Source organism: Pseudopipra pipra, chromosome 20 (assembly GCF_036250125.1).
Source record: "Pseudopipra pipra isolate bDixPip1 chromosome 20, bDixPip1.hap1, whole genome shotgun sequence".
Taxonomy (NCBI): domain Eukaryota; kingdom Metazoa; phylum Chordata; class Aves; order Passeriformes; family Pipridae; genus Pseudopipra; species Pseudopipra pipra.
The window spans coordinates 8,755,144-8,774,948 of record NC_087568.1 but is presented as its reverse complement, the minus strand read 5'-3'; the positions used below and the strand labels follow the sequence as shown (position 1 = coordinate 8,774,948).

Here is a 19,805-nt window from a genome sequence, read left to right as displayed (position 1 = left end):
TGCTCTTTCTCTTTCAATTCAAAGCCTTCAGGACAAGCAGGCCTATGGGAGGTGTGAGTAAATTCATATTTTCATTCATTAGCTGCCTTTGCTATACTCAGGAGCTGTGAGTTCCCACGGCCAGGCTGGTTTAAACTTCTCTGGAAATCAGTTATGTGGATCAAAGTGGAGGCAAACAGAGGTTAAAAACCCTGTTCAGAGGCATGAGAGATTTAGAGAGTCCAGAAGGGTGAGGAGATCCCAGTGGAGGTTATAAAGTCATAGGCAGGGCAAGCTGACTCTTATAAAAATAAATTTCTTTTTGTTAAGGGAAAAAGAAAGAAAAGGAAAAGAAATCCCTGTTTTCATTTTTCTTGGATTTAGTTTTCTTTTCTCTTTTTTCCCTGCCCCACAACCATTAATAACAAAAGGAATTTTTTTTTTTATCACTGTTTCTCAAAACAGAAAGTAGATAATCTCTAGCAACGAGTCATATCAGTTACTCCTGACCTTTAGAAAGTGCCTTGTGTGTTTTGAAGTCACCTGGTCGACGAGACAAAACCTCATTAATGTGCACCCTCAGTTCCTGGTGACATAACACAAGTTACAAATTACCACCAGGAGGAATAACCTGAGTGTGTTCACACAGTCTGAGCTACATCACTCGACAACATCAGCTAAGGCTGAGTAATAAACCACCGGGGTTCTGAAGCCAAAAACTAAATCCATGAGTAAATGTTTTGACGGGAAGAGTTTGCCAAGCTCTAGTCATGTAACAAATGTCAGCCAGGCAAGGGGAAAAACTTGCACAATGGTAAATACAGACCTCAGTGGAGTCTCAGAGATGAAGGGAAGAGAGGAATGAGTGAATTGATACCAGATTCGGTAAAACTTTGGTCCCTTCCCTCCCCACACTGTAAGAATTAAACTTCAAATAAGTGCATGTGTTGCTGCAATTCATGGAATAAGAGAGCCCGGGAGTCCTCTTTTATCCTGTATTTTCTGAACTTTCCAGTAAGCCAAAAAAAGCTCAAGCACCATCCATCCCCTGGGCTGCCAAACACCACAGCTCTCAGCTGAGGCCAGTCCCAAATTTGGGAAAGTCTGGACCTCAAAGCTGACTCTTGGCTTGTCAGCAAGTGTTGGAGGTGTGTTTAGAGCCCAGTGTGGTCTGGGTCACACAGGAACTGTCAGACAGGCAGGGCAGGGTTCAAGAAAAATGTATCACAAGGAACTTTGCTATTTGCTGGATTTGCATCCCGATTGTTACTTTAATATTTGGTATGAAAAGGTCTAAAAACCCCAGGTGAGAACAGAGCCTGAGCACTGTGCATGGACAAAGTCTCTGTCCCAAAGAGCTTTATATTTAAATAGGAAAGATGGATAAATAGGGAAAAGGAGGACACTTGAAGTAAATTGCATAAAGTCCATAGCAGAACACAGCACAGAAATATCCTGTAAATCCCATGTTTCCTATGTCCTGTCCCAGAGTTTCAGCTGCCAGCCCAAGAGTCAATGATTTCATCACCTTGGCTGTCATCCAATCTATCCATAAATCTACTCCAGAGTTGTGGTTTGTAAAGAAAGCCTCAATTACAAGCTTTGACTGCTAGTTTTGTTTGGAAAGACCGGGTCAAAATACTGCTCCATTCCCCATCTCCTCAGCACAGCCAACAGCCTGCTACCCTAAAAGTCACCATATTGCTTATTCTCCCCACAATCTGGTTGAGTTTTAAGCTGTGTTTGCACAGATTGGTTGGAGGAACCCTTGGCACACCCGTGGGTTGTTTCTGGATAGTCCAACAATCCCACTTGGCTCCAAAGCACAGGGACCTTTGCCAGCTGTGGCTCTTGCAGTGTTTTGTTTCGTTGGTTTTGTTGTTTTTTTCTGGGACACTCACAAAGTTCCTTGTTCACCCTGGGGCTGAGGTAAGACAGGACATTTAAAACCAAGGTGTTGCCTAGTAAAAGCAGGCTACTGATGTTCAGAGCAAGGTGGGAAGTCAGGGGGCTGCTCACATCTGGTCGCTGTACATCAGCACCCCCAGGACGTTCTCGTTGGGAAGGGAATCTTCATTCAGGAACTGAGGGTGATTAAGTGCCACTGATATTCGGTCCTCCGCCTTCAGGTGTGTCAAGTGGAGCTGGAACAAGGTCTTAAAAGCCTTCCCTTGGCACCTTTCTGACTCACACCACGTGGACAACGTCTGCCTGTCCACCCTGTCGTTCACAAGGAGCTCTATCTTGAGGTCAGTGGGGCTTTTGGAACAGTTGGGGAGGTGGAAGTTCAGGTGGCAGTAGATCAGGTAGACACCTTCTTCCTTTATCACCAGCTCTTCATTCCTGCACTGGATGTCCTCACAAATCCCCTTCTCCACCAGGCTCAGCTTGGAACTGTTCCCTGGGCTGGCCACTGGAAAGGAAAGCAGAGAGGTGTTACCAGGAGCTCCAGTGACCTGAATTCAGCCCGAGGTGACTTCCAGCAGAGTGTTGGCTGGGAAAAGGAGATACCTGCTCAGTAATTCCCTGCAGGAAACTCTGAGAAAAAGCCAGGCAGCTGGGAAGTCACACATGGAAATGGGGAGTTAAAAACTTCCAAGGACTTAAGCAGCCCTCAGGAAATCCAAGCCAGGCAGATGCTTGAATGTACATCTCCATTATTTCCCACTTGGAATTTGAAAGGAAATAATGGAGATTTATATTCATGTGTGTGCTCAGAACATAGCTCTTTATTTTTAATTTTTTAAAGTCAAATTAAAGAATGGTTTATAGCATCAGACAGGGGTTTGCCAACCAAACCCACATTCCAGGAAAGCTAAGGATTTATTTTCCTATAAAATGCCCATTTAGTCATCAAAACTATTTACCACTAAACCCAGTTTGAGTAACAGGAGCAGGTCTTCAGCCAGCTCTTGCCCTTCACTGACCTCTCATGTAGGCAGCAGCTCCCTTGGTTGGGACACGCTGTAGGATTCTGGAATAGTCTTCAAAGGTGTTCCCTGAAGGAAACAACAGATTAAGTGATCATTAGTGGGTTTTATTTTGTTTGTTTGTTTGTTTGTTTTGTTTTTTTGTTTGTTTGTGTTTTTGGTTTTGTTTTGCTTTGCTTTGCCTTTTTTGTTTGCTTGTTTTTGGTTTTTTTGTTTGTTTGTTTGTGTTTTTGTGGTTTTTTTTGGTTGGTTTTGGTGGGGGTTTTTTGTTTTTTGTTTTCTGGGGGTTTTTTTGGTACTGTAAACTGTCATCAGCATTTGGTACCCCAGTTATTTGCTCTACCTGTGCTAAGGACAACCTGCACAGCAGCAGCTGGAGCAGCAGGGAGCAGCTGGTTCTTACTCCTTGGCTGATAATACCTGATCTGCAGGGGGAATTCACAGCAGTGTAACTCCATTGGCAAATCTGTAACATTTCAAAACTCTGGCAGATTGCAGCTCTCAGCCAAACAAATTAGATTTCTTATTCTCCTTCTTACAAACAGAGGTAAAACTTTCAAACTAAAAGAGGGGCAATTTGGATTAGATGTAAGGAAGAAGATTTTTTACAATGAGGGTGGGGAGGCCCTGGCACAGGTTGCCCAGAGAAGCTGTGGCTGCCCCTGGATCCCTGGAAGTGTCCAAGGCCAGGTTGGACGGGGCTTGGAGCAACCTGGAATAGTGGGAGGTGTCCCTGCCCGTGGCAGGGGGTGGAATGAGGTGATTTTTGAGGTCCCTTCCAACCCAAACCATCCTGGGATTCTATGGTTATATGAAATACAAATCATGTGCAGGTAAGCTTAATTTAACCAAATTATTTTTATGGTGCAATTACAGGAAGCTTTTAAACATTTCACTGGAGCATACTTCTGAAAATGGCTCTTTGGGTGCTTTTGGAATGTTGCTCTGTTCTCTCAGGGTCAAAATGTGGATTTCACCGGGACTTTAGGTGAGATTGGTCATAGAATCACAGACTCGTTTGGCCGAAGGGACTTTAAAGCCCATCCAGTCCCACCCCCTGCCATGGGCAGGGACACCTTCCACTAGCCCAGGCTGCTCCAAGCCCCATCCAACCTGGCCTTGGACACTTCCAGGGATGGAGCAGCCACAGCTTCTCTGGGCACTGGGGACCCTAAAGCTGCTGCTGCCCAACCCGAGGGCAGGGTCTGGCCACAGCCAGCCCCCGTGTCACGGGAATGCCCCCAAATCCAAAGCGCCGGGATGGGGAGGCGCCGGGGCTGCCCCGGCGGAGCCGCGGGGGGACAGGAACATCCCACGGGATGCGGGGACGGCTCCATCCCACGGGATGCGGGGACGGCTCCATCCCACGGCCGCGCCCGGCACTGCAGCCGGTGCCCATCGCACCGCAGGGCTGCCAACAGCTCCGCGTCCCGGCACCGCATCCCGCTGTTCCATCCCCTGCATCCCGCTGTTCCATCCCCTGCATCCCGCTGTTCCATCCCCTGCATCCCGGCGCCGTATCCCGGTTTTCCAGCTTCTGCGTCCCGGCTCTGCTTCCCGGTGACCCAGCTCGTGCTCCCTGGACCCCGCTCCCCACCACTTGCTCCTGCATTTCACCTCCTTTCCAGCCCCATTCCCCCTTTCCATCTCCTCTGTGTGAGCTTTTCCTCCTCTCACCGTGCTGAGCGTTCAGTTAAAGGCACTGAATATCCATCCCTGGAAGTGCTCAGGGCCAGGTTGGATGGGGCTTGGAGCAATCTGGGCTAGTGGAAGGTGTCCCTTCAGGGGCTGCAGCTCCTCCCGAGGGGCAGCTCCAATCCCTGCTCTCTGTGAGCAGTGACAGGACCCAGGGAACTGCTGGAGCTGTGTCAGGGCAGGCTCAGGTTGGATCTCAGCAAAAGGTTCTTCCCCCAGAGGGTGGTTGGCACTGACCAGGCTCCCCAGGGCAGTGGGCACAGCCCCAAGGCTGCCAGAGCTCCAGGAGTGCTTGAACAATGCTCTGAGGGACAGGGTGGGATCACTGGGGTGTCTGTGCAGGGTCAGGAGCTGGACTTTGATGATCCTTGTGGGTCCCTTCCCACTCAGGATATTCTGTGATTCAATCATTCTAACAAGAAGCAGCCTATTAAATGCAGAGTGAGACAATAATCATAAGTTTTCTAGGATTCCTGAAACTAAGGGTAATAAAAAGAGATTAAAATCTCCAAACTCTCGCAGTAACTGCCTGGCCTGATTTCTAAGGGAGACTTGGTCAGGAGGATGGATAAATCAGGGAGAAGCTGCTCCCACACAAGTCCCCTGCTGGGTGTGTTTGTGTGTGCATTACAGCCTTTGCATTCTCTGTTGGAGAAGGAGGCTGTGGGTAGCTTGGAAAAATTGCAGTCTTTCTCTGATTTCATGGTTGAAACACTTTTGGGGAAAGCAGGAGCTCACAGTGCTCCAACAGTGAGTAAGCCATGCACCAAAGTCCCTTCAACACGCTGGAAATCCCCAAAGAAAAAACAAACCCTACTTTCCTAGTGTTAGTCATGTCACTACAGTGTTTTGGTGAGGGCACAGGCACTGCAGAGATGGGGAGATAGGGCAAAGGATGGGAGAGAACCGGGCAAAGGATGGGAGAGAACCTTTCTGGCAGGACAAGCAGTGTGAGTGAGCTCAGGCTGCTGACTCCGTGTTACCAAAGACTTGATAACACTGTAACAGCTTCATCTTGAAATAAAGGCCAGAAGGGATTCTTTGCAGAAACTCGGTGGCATTTAGGGGGTTTACCCTGTAAAGCTGAAAATCCCCTGCTGCACAAGCAGACCTTGGAAGCTGCAACATCTGCCAGGCGAGCAAAGTGCTGAGCCTGCCCACAACCAGCCTGGAGCTGCCCCAAGCTTGGCCAGTCCTGAGCTGTCTCATGGCACCTCCAGAGATCTCCCCTGGCAGATCTGGCTGCACTTTGCATTTCCAAAGCTGTACTCACATTTATTGCTGTCAGCAAATTTCGTGTGTCTGCGTTTAAAGCATTTATCCTGTGTTTTCCAGAAGGCAAGTGATGAAAAAAGAAATACATCATTTTGTGAAGGCTATTCTGGTTCTTGCTCTGCTGAAGCAGCTTATAACTGGTTTTTTATTTCTCAAGTTAATTTCTTTTATCTGAAACATTTCAGCTCAAGCCAAGAGAGGCTGAAATTAGCAGAGCTTCAGGAGTGATCGATGGATGTGTTCGATCACATCACCTAATTGGCTTTGCACTGTTCACTGTGTAAATCAGGAGTAATCCCTCCAAAATCAATAGGATTATAGGAGCTTAAAAATACTGTGAGGAGGAGGAAAGACAAAGCCACATTTGGGACTAAGTAGCAAGAAGACCACTCTGCTTTCGTGGTGGGATGCACAGAAGCTGGAGATCATCTGCTTCAAGCAAGGCCACTTAAGCTATTTTGCCCTAAAGAAGCAGGTGACAACTCCTTTTTTGTCTCCCTGACCCTTCTTACCACAGTATGAGCATCCAGAGGGTGAGAAAAAGGGCCAGGCTATTTCCATGAGCTTAATGCAGCTTGTCTTCCCCAAGCCAAAGGGATGCACAGCAGGGCTGGGAAATGGGAGCTGCAGCCTCACTGAACCCTCAGGATTTCCCCCAGAGGTGTAAGTTGAAAAGAGTCTCATCAAAACACAGCAGCACTTTGTCCAGCCAGGAAGAACAGGTTTGGGACAGGTGGATGGATGGGCTGGTGCCAGGCAGGTCCACGAGGATGTGACTCTGCCTGGGAAACTCTCCTCACTGCTGGCTGCCTCTGCTTCCCCACCCTGAGATGGGTATGACGGGAGTGCCACCAAAGGGCACAAACCAAGAGCTGAAAGTGGCATCTCAGCACGGAGGGTGTTGCTACCCAGACATGGAAAGCCCCTCAGATGGGGCTTCTGAAGGCTGTCCTGGTCCCAGTCAGCCTTGCTGTGACATTCCAGTGCCCTGTGGGTGGCACCACAGCTGGCTGGAGGCTGAGCATGGCAGGCACAAGAGCAGGTCAAAAACCTGAGTCTGGTTTGTGAAGTAAAGAAGTACAAGGAGGCAACAAGCAGCTTCCAGTTCCTCTGCGACCCCCATGGATTTAAGTGCTTATAAAATTAGGCAAGGGGACATCATCCATCTCTGTCAGCACGCCAGAGTTAGCAGGATTTGCCTAATTTCATTTCTCAGCAGCCACTCTCTGAAGTCCCTGTGTCTTTAGCACTCTCCTCCCAGCTCAGTGCCCTGCAAACAGCACTGGCTGGTGCTGAGGGACTGTCCCAGCCCACGATGCTGTGACAATTCCAGCTGGGTGACATCCCCTCCTGGGCTCAGGGACAGAGCTGGGCTCTGCTCCTGGCTGTGCCTGGCACCCACACACCGAGTCCTTCGGTCCCTGAGAGCCCAAGGCTGTCTCTGCTCCTGAGCACTGAAAGGGCACTGAACTCAGCTGCCAATTTCCCCTCCTTCCCAAAAGCATAAACTAAAGAAATATCCCTTTTTTCCCCCCAAATTTAGGAGGAATACCTTATAAATTCATCACTGCACACCTGACCACTGCAAAACTTGTAGAGTTTAAGGCCAAAATTGTTCAAATCTCTAACATGCTCAGTGTAGCACAGGTCACATAATGCCATGAGCTATTTATATGTGTATATATATACATATATATAAATAGCTCATGACGTTATGACATATATATATTAATCTATAACTTGTGTTTAAGGAAAAACTATTCAAATCTCTAATATAGTGTAGCACAGGTCACATAATGTCATGAGCTATTCATATGTGTATATATATATACACATATATATACATATATACATACATATATACATATATATACACACACATATATACATATATATACGTACATATGTACATATAAACATATATATACATATATACACATATATATAGATACATATATACATATAAACATATCTATACATATATAATATATATATGCACACACATATATATATTCATCAATAACTTGTGTTTAAGGCCAAAACTATTCAAATCTCTAACATGCTCATCAGTGTAGCACAGGTCACACAATCCCATGAGCTATTTATATATATATATATATATTCATCTATAACTTGTGTTTTAAGTATTGGTGGGAGGGAAGATCTAACATTTAGCATTTTGAGCAACACCAACCATCCCATTATCAATTAAACAAGCAACCAGCTCCCATTATGACTAACTGGAATGTGTGTGGCTGCAGTTTCCTGCCTGTGCTCTCTTTCCAGCATGTGCAAGCCCAGGCTTGCCCGAATTTTTAAAGGTGAGAGACAGAACTCCCCTGCCCTGACCTTCCCAGCGCAGCCAGACCTCAGACAGTGTCACCCCTGTGCACCCAGACACATTGCTGAGGGGGAGAAGGGAAAAAGCTTTATGGTCTAAGGGTGAAATCTCCATTTCTGAAGAACCCTCTGTCATGGGATTAGTGAGTGATGACCTGCAGTGTCATCACGGAATCCCACAGTCACTGAGGTTGGAAAAGCCCTCCCAGACCATCAAGTCCAAGCTGTGCCCAATGCCCACCTTGTCCCCCAGCCCAGAGCACTGATGCCACATCCAGTCCTTCCTTGGACACCTCCAGGGGTGGGGACTCCACCACCTCCCTGGGCAGCCCCCTCCAAGGCCTGACCACCCTTTCCAGGAAGAAATTCCTCCTGATGTCCAACCTGAGCCTCCCCTGGGACAGCTTGAGGCCGTTCCCTCTCCTCCTGTCCCTTGTTCCCAGGGAGCAGAGCCCGACCCCCCCCCATCTCCCCCCTCCTGTCAGGGAGTTGCAGAGCCAGAAGGTCCCCCCTGAGCCTCCTTTGCTCCAGGCTGAGCCCCTCCAGCTCCCTCAGCCGCTTCCCAAAGTGTTGCACTGGGAGAATTCCAGGTTGGAAGAGATCAGATTTAATTGCAGAAGACCAAGGTGCCCTCTGAGATATTCCTGCAAATCCTAAAAGGCTTCTTGGTTCACTGGTTTCAGCCTGATTTACTTTGTGGTATCAAGTATGTGACTGTCACCTGTATTATATTAATTTCTCAGAGCCAGATTTTGATTTGGGAGCCTATTTCCCATTGAAACTGTGAATGGGGTGACGGATTTCCTTTCCTGGTCTCTCCATCATCTGCAAATGGATCTTACTGCCAGACAAAAATACCTGTAAAGTGTGTGTGTGGATATGTACCTGCACGTTTTTTTCCTTTTGCAAATGAGGAGGGATTTAAGCACCAAATCTTTGCAGTTCAAATAACAAGAAAAGCCATCAGCCCAGGATTCGTGGGGAAGTGAGGCTTGGAGAGGACAACAAGGAGATGATGAGGGCTGAGCCTCTCCAAAGTCTGAAGGTTATAAGTTTCTCTGTGACTTAGTTCTCCCTCTAAAAAATGAACCAAACCACAACACCCCTCTGGCCCATATTAAAAATATGATCCAATATTTACAAAACGGGGATGAGTCTCCACAGAGGAATAATTCCACAGAGAACATTTCACCCCGTTGCTCAGGTGCTCCCCTGACAGTGGCACGGGGGATTTGAGGAGACTGATGCCATTTTTCACACAAACCTTTAATTAGCTGACATGGCATCGCCCTCAGTTTGTGCTTGCAGATTCCTGCAGGCCCGTCCATTGAGGGCTGACAGCTGAGTCAGGGCCATAAACCTCCCATAAATCTGCTTTAGTGCCCGCTGGTGTTTAGTTAACAACAGGACATAATCTCGTTGGAAATCCCAATGAAATCATCGTGTTTTCCTGCTTTGATAAGACAAAATTAATTCAGAGTTGTAGCTGGGTCTGGACTTGTGCCCGTTGGCATTTCAGTCTCTACCTGAGTGAACTCCAGCTCATCTCACCATAGAACTGGAGCATCACAGAATCCCAGACTGGTTTGGTTGGAAGGGACCTGGAAGATCATCCAGTTCCACCCCCTGCCACGAGAAGGGACACCTTCCACTAGCCCAGCTTGCTCCAAGCCGTGTCCAACCTGGCCTTGGACACTCCCAGGGATGGGGTGCAGTCCTGCATCCCCCACCAGCATCTCTGAGATGTTTGGCACCAGCAGGTACCAACCCAGGGCTGGTGCCAGGCTGAGCACCCAGCTGGCAACTGGGCAATGCTGGTTTTTTAACTTGCCCTTTTTAACAACTTCAAAGCTCTGGTTTGAACAACTTGGGCACAAAACACATTCAAACCACATCATCAACACCTGGGTAGAGATAGATCCAAATCTAAGTCCACAGCAGCTTCAGCCTCAGCACAGTCCCCCTCCTGCAGTGTTTCTTCTACCTCTGTTTCTGGGTGGGCCCTTGCAGCACTTGCCACAGCTCCTTGCTTAGTGGTCAGGAGGTGATACCTGGCAGCAGATGACAGAGCTCCCTGTGAGGGGGCCTCAGGAAATTGCCCCCTGGGCTAGGAAACAAGCCCAGTATGGGAGAGCCAAGAATTCAAAAATTATCTAAAATAGAGTAAGCGTTTCCCAAGTGATGCAGGAAAGGTTGTTATTGGGATTCTCTGCACCTTGAACTTTTGTTACTTAGAATCATGGAATCACAGAATATCCTGAGTTGGAGGGAACCACCAGGATCATCCAGTGCAACCCCTGGCCCTGCACAGACACCCCAATGATCCCATCCTGTCCCTCAGAGCATTGTCCAAACCCTCCTGGAGCTCTGGCAGCCTTGGGGCTGTGCCCACTGCCCTGGGGAGCCTGGTCAGTGCCAACCACCCTCTGGGGGAAGAACCTTTTCCCAAAATCCAACCTGACCCTGCCCTGACACAGTTCCAGCCATTCCCTGGGTGCTGTCCCTGCTCACAGGGAGCAGAGATTGGAGCTGCCCCTCGGGAGGAGCTGCAGCCCCCGATGGGGTCTGACCTCAGTGTCCTCCAGCTGAACAGGCCAAATGACCTTTAATCTCCCATTCTGCACCATTTTTAGATGAACACTGGGCTTCACTTTTCCCATCTGCAGCAGAAGACAATGGTATCTTCTCTCCTCTGGGTCTGAACATGAACTTAGATTTGCAAGAAGTCAAATCCTTGGTGCTAAGAGCTGTGTACCCAGGGAGCCAATGTCAGTGCAATAAATAGTTCTCCTCCTGATTTACACTCAGCAAAAGCAAAACCATGGTACACTGTCTCTGCTAGGCAGGTTTTTTCCTGTTTTGGGCTCCCTGTGCTCACACTCTGCCTGTTTCAATTCCGTGCCCGTGCCTTTTGGTGCTGTAAGAACACTTGTCCCTTCTGGATCTCCCTTTGCCCCACAGACCAGCAGGAAACACGGGACTGCTCCAGGCAGGAGGAGCACAGGAGGAGTTTCAGCTGTTCTGAAATATGTGGCAACACATTTCCCCCCTGCCTTGTGAAGATATGGACACAACACACACGTGTAAGAGCAGCCCTTAAAATAAGACCTAAAAGTCAGAGTGATGTTCACATCATCTGGCAAAAAGGCTCCTCCAGGGCACATTCACATATATTTGTTATTTCCTCAGCCATGCACTGGCTTCTGAATGTACTGAGTAATTTGAAAGCTTTTTTCTTATTAGTTTCATTTTTTTTCCCCACTACTTTGGCTCTTCACCAAGAGGAGACTTAATGTGAAATGTTAAGATGTGCACAATTGGTTTATTCATGACCCTGGGCGGTGTTTGCATTAGAGATGAGTCAAATCACACGTATTGTTTAGGTGTCTTACCCGTCCTGATGGGTTTTTTGATGCCCTCCATGGCAGGATCAGGTGCCTGAAAGAGAATAAAGAGAAGGGATGGTTATCCTGGTAGCAGGGCATAGCCATGTTCAAGTGCAACCCTGCTTTAAAAGTGTATCTAAAGTGTTTCCCTCACCACAGATCTGTTTTTCTAACATGTTTTTCTCACACAGAAAGTTTTCTAACATTTCTGATGCAGTCAGTGATTCTCTCAGGGCAGTAAGAAATGTGTGTGGGTTCTATTGGGGCTGTCTCAGAGGAACAAGCCCTGAAAACTTCCATGGAGTGGCCAGAGTGGGATGGACACCCTTGAGAACCAGAGTTTGTCCCTGGGAAGACAAGGCTGGGTGATAACTGAAGCCCCCAAACAGGTCTGAACATGAAAATGTTGTCCTGCCTCACCTCTGCTCCTACTGCTTGCTGGGATGTAAAACCAGGGGCCAAAATGGTGCAGGAGATTGTCCTCAATCAGTGTGACATGAGAACTTCCCAGGAAACAAGCTCCAAGGCTGGAATGCAGCAGGATTCCTCTGAGGTCTTGCCTCTGATTCATCACAGCTCTGTAACCCAGACACAGGACCCCGAGGGCTGTGCTTGCTTGCATGTTATTCCACACAAGTGAAGTCCCTGACAGCTCAGAAACCTCCAGAGATGCCCTCCAGGAGCAAAAAGTTCTCTCAAGAGCTGAGGAAAGACCCTGAGAGTTCCTCAGTGCTGGGAACTCTGTGTCACATCCTTTCACTCTCACACACCAAGTGGTCCCACCGGGATTTTTGGTATCGAGGCTAAAACAGCTCCTCTTACCTGGGTACAAACCAATTGTGGGGACTAACCAGGCTAAGTCCAGCTTACCACACATCTACAGAGTGTTTGGAGGTGGAAGGGACCCATAAGCATCATCAAGACCAACTCTCTGCTCCTCACAGGACTACCTAAAACTAAACCATCTGACTGAGAACAGCTTCCAGCTGCTCCTTGAGCTCTGTCAGATTTGGTGCCGTGACCACTTCCCCTGAGGAGCCTCTTCCCACCAGCATGTCCAAGGAGAAGAAAGCTGGGAACCTGGTACCAACTTTAACAGAACATCTGATATCTCCTGGGAGAAATGAGGCCCATCACGAGAAACAACTTCAGTGTAGTGGTCTCACAACATGAGCACTTTATTTCTGTGTGGGAATTAAATAGCAGGTGGTGAGGGGAGAAGGAAGATGGTTGGACAGTGAGAGAAGTCACGTTGGGCCAGTTTGTGGTACTTCATCTTTTAGTCTTAAATATTTAGGAATAGTTTTAATTAGAGTTTGGCCTAATGTGACCGTGTTCTCAGCCATGCTGAAGGGTAGAGCTGTGTCTGCTTTGGTCTAATGCCAGATTCTGTGTCCTGCAGAGGTGGCAGAGGTGCTTCCAGGTGGGCTTGGGTTAATGCTTGGACTCGATGACATTGGAGCTCTTTTCCAGTTTAAGTGACTCTGTGGTTCTCCAGAGAATTAGATATCTGTAAAAAGTCATTTGTGCATTTTTCTCCTCCCACGCCTGAGCAAGGAATGGGCAGAGTTACCTGTCGAGACAGGATTTCTCCAGGTGACCTTCCTAAGCTGTGCAGGAAAGCTGCTGGGGTGGGGGATGAACAGAAACTGAGAGATATGGTTTGAAAAACCAGGTGCTTCCAAGCTTTTTGTCCCCTACCCCACATCCTCCCTCACAAACCCTCACGGACTCTGTGCACACAGATCATCACATCTGGGACTGAGGAGAGTTTGGGCTGAAAACCCTCCCAAGGCCCCTCTGCCAGAACCTCTCAACACCTTTCTTTGCCCCCTGCTCTGGGCTGCCCCTCTCACATACCCTCAGGGCACAGAGAACTGTTATTTTTCAATGTAATATATGAGCATTTCTGCCCTCTGTGGATAATAAAAGGAATTTTTACATGACAGGAGGGAGATACTCTGTCCCCAACGAGATTACACTGCATTAAATTGTTTAATAGAGAAGTGTTTGGTAAAGCAATTGAGACATTGCCACCAGTGAGGTGCTCACCTTGCAAACCTCCCTCAGAGCTGGTGTGAGGGACAAGGGTGATATCCCAGAGCCTGTTTTGTAGTCAGGGCAACAGAAACAAAATTAAAAGGCACTAATTTATTGTGCTCTCCCCTGGGAAGTCTCTCAGCAAGTGAAACCAGCAGATACTAATGCAATTTATTTTCGTGACAACTGAGTAGAGATTGAAATAAAACTTCAGAACTTCCTTTGAAATATTACTGGCATTACTTCTGTCTTTTCTAACAGCAGAAATGTTGCATGTAATGCTGTTGTTTGGAATGCAAAAAATCACCCAGTGGGAGCCCAAATAGATTACATTCTACAGTGGCAGCTCAGAAATAATTCCTGACAATGAATTCCACCCTGTCTGGAGTGATCTGGGTGCTGATGAGGAAGGATCTCAGTCTTTACTCAGCAGGCAGAATAATATGAGTTTGCTCTATTAGAGAAAATAAGCAGTTGTCAGTGAAAGTAATTTCATTCTTGTTTCTCTTAATCATTTTACAAGGAATTTTCTCAGCCTGAGATGGAGTGGGACTGCTAAAGGGTCATTGTGAATTCCTGTGTCAGAGTGGTGAATATTCATCTAACCAGACATCTCTGACCACTGTGAGGGTGGGGAGGCCCTGGCCCAGGTTGCCCAGAGGAGCTGTGGCTGCCCCTGGATCCCTGGAAGTGTCCAAGGCCAGGTTGGAGGGGCTTGGAGCAACCTGGGCTGGTGGAAGGTGTCCCTGCCCATGGCAGGGGGTGGGACTGGATGATTTTAAAGTCCCTTCCAACCCAAACCATTCTGGGATTCTATGACATGTGTATCTACCTCTAAAAAGTCCAAGAAAGCACATTTCCAAACCACGCTCCCCCCAGAACAGGGCTGGGCTCAGCTTAACTAAGCCCAGAGTTCTCCAAGAGCCTGTGCCCGTGGCAGCTCTGTGGGGAGCAGCTCTCTGCTCCTCTGTCCTCAAAGGAAGTGCTTCAGTTTGGAAAGAAGCCTCCAGGCTCTCCTGTGTTTCTGCTCAGCCTCAGACCATCATGACTTCAGGAAGAATTTCTCCTCTGAAGGGTGGTCAGGCCTTGGAAGGGGCTGCCCAGGGAGGTTTGGAGTCCCCACCCCTGGAGGTGTCCAGGGAAGGACTGGACGTGGCACTCAGTGCTCTGGGCTGGGGACAAGGTGGGAATTGGACACAGGTTGGACTTAACCTTGGAGATCTCATCCAACCTCCATGATTCTGGGATTCTGTTCTCTGCCCCAGCCCTGGCTGAGGAGCAAGGGAGCTGCTGGCACCTCAGGTGGGTGTCCTTGAGGTGCAAATGTAGCCACCAGACATGAAACTGCAGAGAGCAGAGCATCATCTCCACAGCTGATCTGATGACGAGCATCACAGGAAACAGCTCTGTGTGAAAATCAGTTTTTCCAGCACTGCCCAGACCTGTCCAAGTGACAGGGGACTGTCCCTGCACAGAACACCCACAGCAGGAGCTGCACCAGTGCAGTTTTCCTCTAAAATGCCTCCGTGGTTTCCTGTCCTGCTCCGTCAGTGGTAAATCTGCTTCGAGGGGGCAAACTCCAGGTTTTATTTTATTTTATTATTTTATTTTATTTTATTATTTTATTTTATTTTATTTTATTTTCAATTTAATTTTCCTTTCTGTCGGGGTTGCCACCAGAGGGGGCCAACAGGCACCGCTTGGGGCAGCTGGGACAAAACTATGGGACAAAACTAGTTTTGAGCAGACAGAAATCCCCGACAGACAGTGCAGGATCACACCGGGGGCTGCAGGGGAGATTCCTGGGCACGGCAGAGCCACTTTTTCAATGTTTTTAACAGCCTTCAAGACTAGATCAGCAAATATAAATCCCTGCTCTGACTCAGCAACTGCCACACAGGTGCCTTAATGGTGGTGAAAAGATCTGCCCACATGATTTAGGTTAAAGATATGAAGTGAACAAACTCCAGAGCACTGATGGACTGACCCAGATCGTGGATTTTGGGCATTCACACAGAATTTGTTCGTGGGGGTGGGTGGCCCAGGTGTCTCACACAGCACATCAAGATTTGTTGGGGTCTGTGTGACTTAAAATGACATTTTTCCAGTCCTTTCTGTCCCATTCTCTTTCCCTGATTTTATGTCTGTCTCTCTATACACATAATTACCTACAGAGACGTATATATATATATATATACATATATTCAACAGGGTGGAGGTTTAAACACACCTATAAAAGTGTTAAGAAGTAAAATGAAGGCTCCAGACCACCTTACAGAGACTATTCTTATCCCACAGGAAAACAAAGTCACTTGTGAAAGATCAAGAACGGCCTGAAGCCAAGGGGTTCTGCACATGAAAGGTGAAGAAACAACTGACCTCAGCACCACATGTAATTAATTCCAAAAAACGTAGTTCGGTTCCAAAAATGACACTTCCCAGGTGTGACATTAACGTGCTGTGCCACCCTTCTTGAAAACAAGGCGTAAAGGAAATTTCTTGGGGTGCTGGAAAATGGGAGGGAGGGGTGTTAATGTGTACTAGAAATTCAGAGAAGCAGCTTTGAATCATAGTTGCCTTTTTTTTTTTTTTTTTTAATTTGGTCTTTCATCTTGTGTTTCCCTTATGCAGAGCACCCAGGTCGTGGGTGAGGTAAATGCTTCGTTTCTACACAGTTTGATTTTCCTTTTCCAATCTGTCCTCCTTCACCCTAAAATAGGCAAGTATAAATTTATAAAAAGGAACATGAGCAGCCAGCTTGTAACCTGTGATGGGGGCAGGGGCTGTGTGATCTGCTGCCACCAGAAGCCTCCCTTTAATGCTGTGGCACCCAAGACAAGTGTCACAACACCTGTGTTGTCCCTACAACCCTCTAACACCCCTTTGAGCAGAGGAAAAGAAAAGCTTCTATCTCTGCTCAGCATAAGGAGGGCGTGAAGTTGCCCCTGAGGTGAAGGACCACTCACACAATCCAGCTGGGAACATCTGGAGAGAAAACCTGACCATCCCAAGAGGGTGATCACACAAAAATTGGTCCCTTCTTCAGGAATTGCAAAGAGAATAATTAAGTCAATTGATCACAGAATCATAGAATCAACTGGGTTGGAAAAGACCTCTGAGATCATGGAGTCCAACCCTTGACCCAACCCCACCTTGTCCCCCAGCCCATGGCACTGATGCCACATCCAGGCTCTGCTCAAACCCCTCCAGGGACGGGGACTCCACCCCCTCCCTGGGCAGCCCATTCCAAGGGCTGAGCCCTCTCTCTGCAAACAACTTCTGCCCAATGGCCAACCTAAACCTGCCCTGGGGCAGCTCCAGGCTGTGCCCTCTTGTCCTGCTGCTGGTTCCTGGCAGCAGAGCCCGACCCCCCCCGGCTCCCCCCTCCTGGCAGGGAGTTGCAGAGAGTGAGAAGGTCTCCCCTGAGCCTCCTCCTGTCCAGGCTGAGCCCCCCCAGCTCCCTCAGCCTCTCCTCACAGCACTTGTGCTCCAGACCCTTCCCCAGCCTCGTTGCCCTTCTCTGGACCTGCTCCAGCCCCTCCATGTCCTTCCTGAGCTGAGGGGCCACAACTGGGCACAGCACTCCAGGGGTGGCCTCACAGGGGCAGAATCCCCTCCCTGCTCCTGCTGCCACACTGTTCCTGAGCCAGGCCAGGATCCATTGGCCCTCTTGGCCACCTGGGCCCCCCTGGCTCATGTTCAGCTGCTGTCAGTCAGAGCCCCCAGGTCCCTTCCTGCCTGGCTGCTCTCCAGCCACTCTGTCCCAGCCCGTGGTGCTGCTGGGGGTTGTCATGGCCACAGTGCAGGACCTGGCACTTGGTCTGGTTGACCCTTGGTGATGCTCTAATCCCTGCAGCAGCAGGACTCAATATCCACAGGGCTCCAAAACTTTTCCTGGAGCTGCTGAAGTCAAAGTTATGAGGTGTTCAGCCCAACCACAGCCGTGTTTCCAAAGGTGCCACCAGGAGCTGAAATGTTTCTGTCTCACAGAATCAACACTTGCTCCCTGGTCTGGAAATCCAAACCAGTCACGGATGGAGGATGATTACACTGCTCCTGAACTCGGGGTCGTGCATCTCCCTGAGAGCAAGAGCACAGTTTGTGGCTTTTACTGCCAAACTCTCCTCAGAGCGGAAAATTGCTGCTTGATTTTATTTGTTTCTCACACACCTCAGCTTCCTACTTCCTCCTTCAGCCGAGCTCATTTTCAAAGCAGCTGCAACGGTGTCATTACTCTTTTAAGTCAAAACCTTGACTCTTTCAGTGATATTGTTACTGGTGTAACTGTGTTTATCCTGGTGGAGAGGTAATTTACTGCTTACTTTCATAATAAGTACAAATAAAAGCCTCATTATATAGAAAAGCTGTGGCAAGTCTGTAATTACCCAGCTTGTTATTTTAAAGATCTCCCTTAATATGCCACTATTTATCACTTAAAAATCCCCATGTCTCACTTTAACTGCCCTCAAACTGCTTCTCTTTTGGAAGAACACTGATTACAGGTAAATGACTCCTCTCTGGTGGAGCTTAAAGAAGTATCAGTCAAGCCTTCATGGTTTCATTTCTGGGTAATGTGCACACAAATTGCACAGGGTAAATTTAGGAAGAGAAAATATTGAGTCAAAGGATCATATTTTGTTTTCCATGGCCACCTTCCTCCAGCAGCCCTTTGCTGGTGCTTTCATTGTATGAACAGGAGTGGAGGTACTTCAGCACTTCCATTTTTGCAATGAGATTTCAAAGCCTGTAAAACTTCTAACCTGGCATTTTACCTCGTTGATGGAAACGCTCCTGGTGAGGTTAAAAATGCACTTTTTATACCCAAACCCACCTGTAGCTCTGCTCTGTCACTGTCTCAATGATTCCCCACCCAACCTCAGATGCACTCGAGAGCTCTCCTCTCTTTTAAGGAGGAAATAATGCCTGTGGGCTGAGGGAACAGTTACTTTTGTGAGACCTCGTCTCACATCCTCAGCACTCCTAGCTCTAGTTGTGCATTAAAAATCACACCCCGGCACAGCACAGAGAGCAGGAACAAGCTGCTTTGCCCCCATCCACTGCTCTGGGTGGATCAGGAGAGCTCTGCATCTGCCAGGACGCACCCACAGCACCACCTGGGTCACATGGAAGTGTCCTCTGGCACATCCATGGCTGGAATTAATCCCTATTTTGGATGAACACAGGTAGGCACGACCAGATCAGACCAAACCATCTCAAAACGTGGTTGTTCTCCAAAGAAATAACAGGAGACACACAAAACCATGGAGCAAGCACCGAGGCACGATGGAACTTCTCTCCATCTCTCCTAAGGAGGCAGGACAGAGGCTGGCTGGCATCTTGGATCATGAGCTTTCTATTCCCATTTACAGAGCAGAGATTCCAGAGATTCCAGAGATGCCAGAAATTAAAACTGCCCATGGAGAAGAGTCATCTTCTTTTGAAGTGCTTTGTTTCATCTTTCTCTCCCCTAATTCACGTGTGTGCATTTATAACAGAGGGAGCAACAGGTAAATTTTGGAAAGGAGAAAAAGAAAGGGAAGAGAAAAAGAAAAGATCCAATGAAGACGCCTCTTACCGTCCTCTGAACCACCAGGATCATGATGGTGGCCAATGCAAAGACGAGCAACGCGACGAGGGTGGCGATGATGAAATACAAATAGATTCTGTTGGTGCCCCCGAGCCTCCTGGGAACAGCGTCTTCATTCCCATGCATGGCTGATTCACGCGAGTCCCTCACCTGAACAACTGCTTGCTCCTGCGCCTGGCACATTCTTATATAGCTCTCGAGGTGCTGCTCTGTATCTCCCCTCGATCGGGTTCAAGTTGCAGCCCATCTCTGCTCCTGGCAGGATTTTCCCCCTTCATCCTGGCTCATGTGATCCGGAAAAAAACCTTCATCACTCGCGGCACAGAGGGCGAGGGCCCCGGGGGCGTGCGGGCAGGACGCGGCTGTGAGCAGGGGCAGGAGCCTCATGTTCCTGCTCAGGGATTTCTCCCGGGCTCTCGGAGCCCTGCACGGAGGTGTCTGATGTCAGAAGGTGAACAGTTCCCCAGACCAGTCGGCCCCCGCCCTCCACCGGCTTTCTGTGAAATGGGGAGATATGCAAATGCTGTTTCATTTTCTACTCGCTGCAGCTGCACCGTGGCACCGGGAGCGGCC

The 19,805-nt window shown here is 48.4% G+C and overlaps 1 protein-coding gene across 1 annotated transcript; it reads right to left on the bottom strand.

Moving 5' to 3' along the window:
- Window positions 1-387: 387 nt before the first annotated feature.
- On the bottom strand, window positions 388-19,610 carry TNFSF8 (TNF superfamily member 8). The gene is made up of 4 exons (XM_064676455.1): window positions 19,221-19,610; window positions 11,612-11,657; window positions 2,907-2,978; window positions 388-2,392 (listed from the first exon to the last, which is right to left on the bottom strand). The coding sequence occupies exons 1-4, from the start codon at window positions 19,413-19,415 to the stop codon at window positions 1,995-1,997; spliced, it is 711 nt and encodes a 236-aa protein (XP_064532525.1). The 5' UTR covers window positions 19,416-19,610; the 3' UTR covers window positions 388-1,994.
- Between the last annotated feature and the right edge of the window lie 195 nt (window positions 19,611-19,805).

Excerpts from the sequence above, each read along its gene's own strand:
- TNFSF8 (XM_064676455.1), bottom strand. The coding sequence starts at position 19,415 with ATGTGCCAGGCGCAGGAGCAAGCAGTTGTTCAGGTGAGGGACTCGCGT. Across the intron at positions 11,658-19,220 it reads TCCTGGTGGTTCAGAGGACG|GCACCTGATCCTGCCATGGA; the intron begins GTAAGAGGCGTC and ends ATTCTCTTTCAG. Across the intron at positions 2,393-2,906 it reads AGCTGCTGCCTACATGAGAG|TGGCCAGCCCAGGGAACAGT; the intron begins GTCAGTGAAGGG and ends TTTCCTTTCCAG.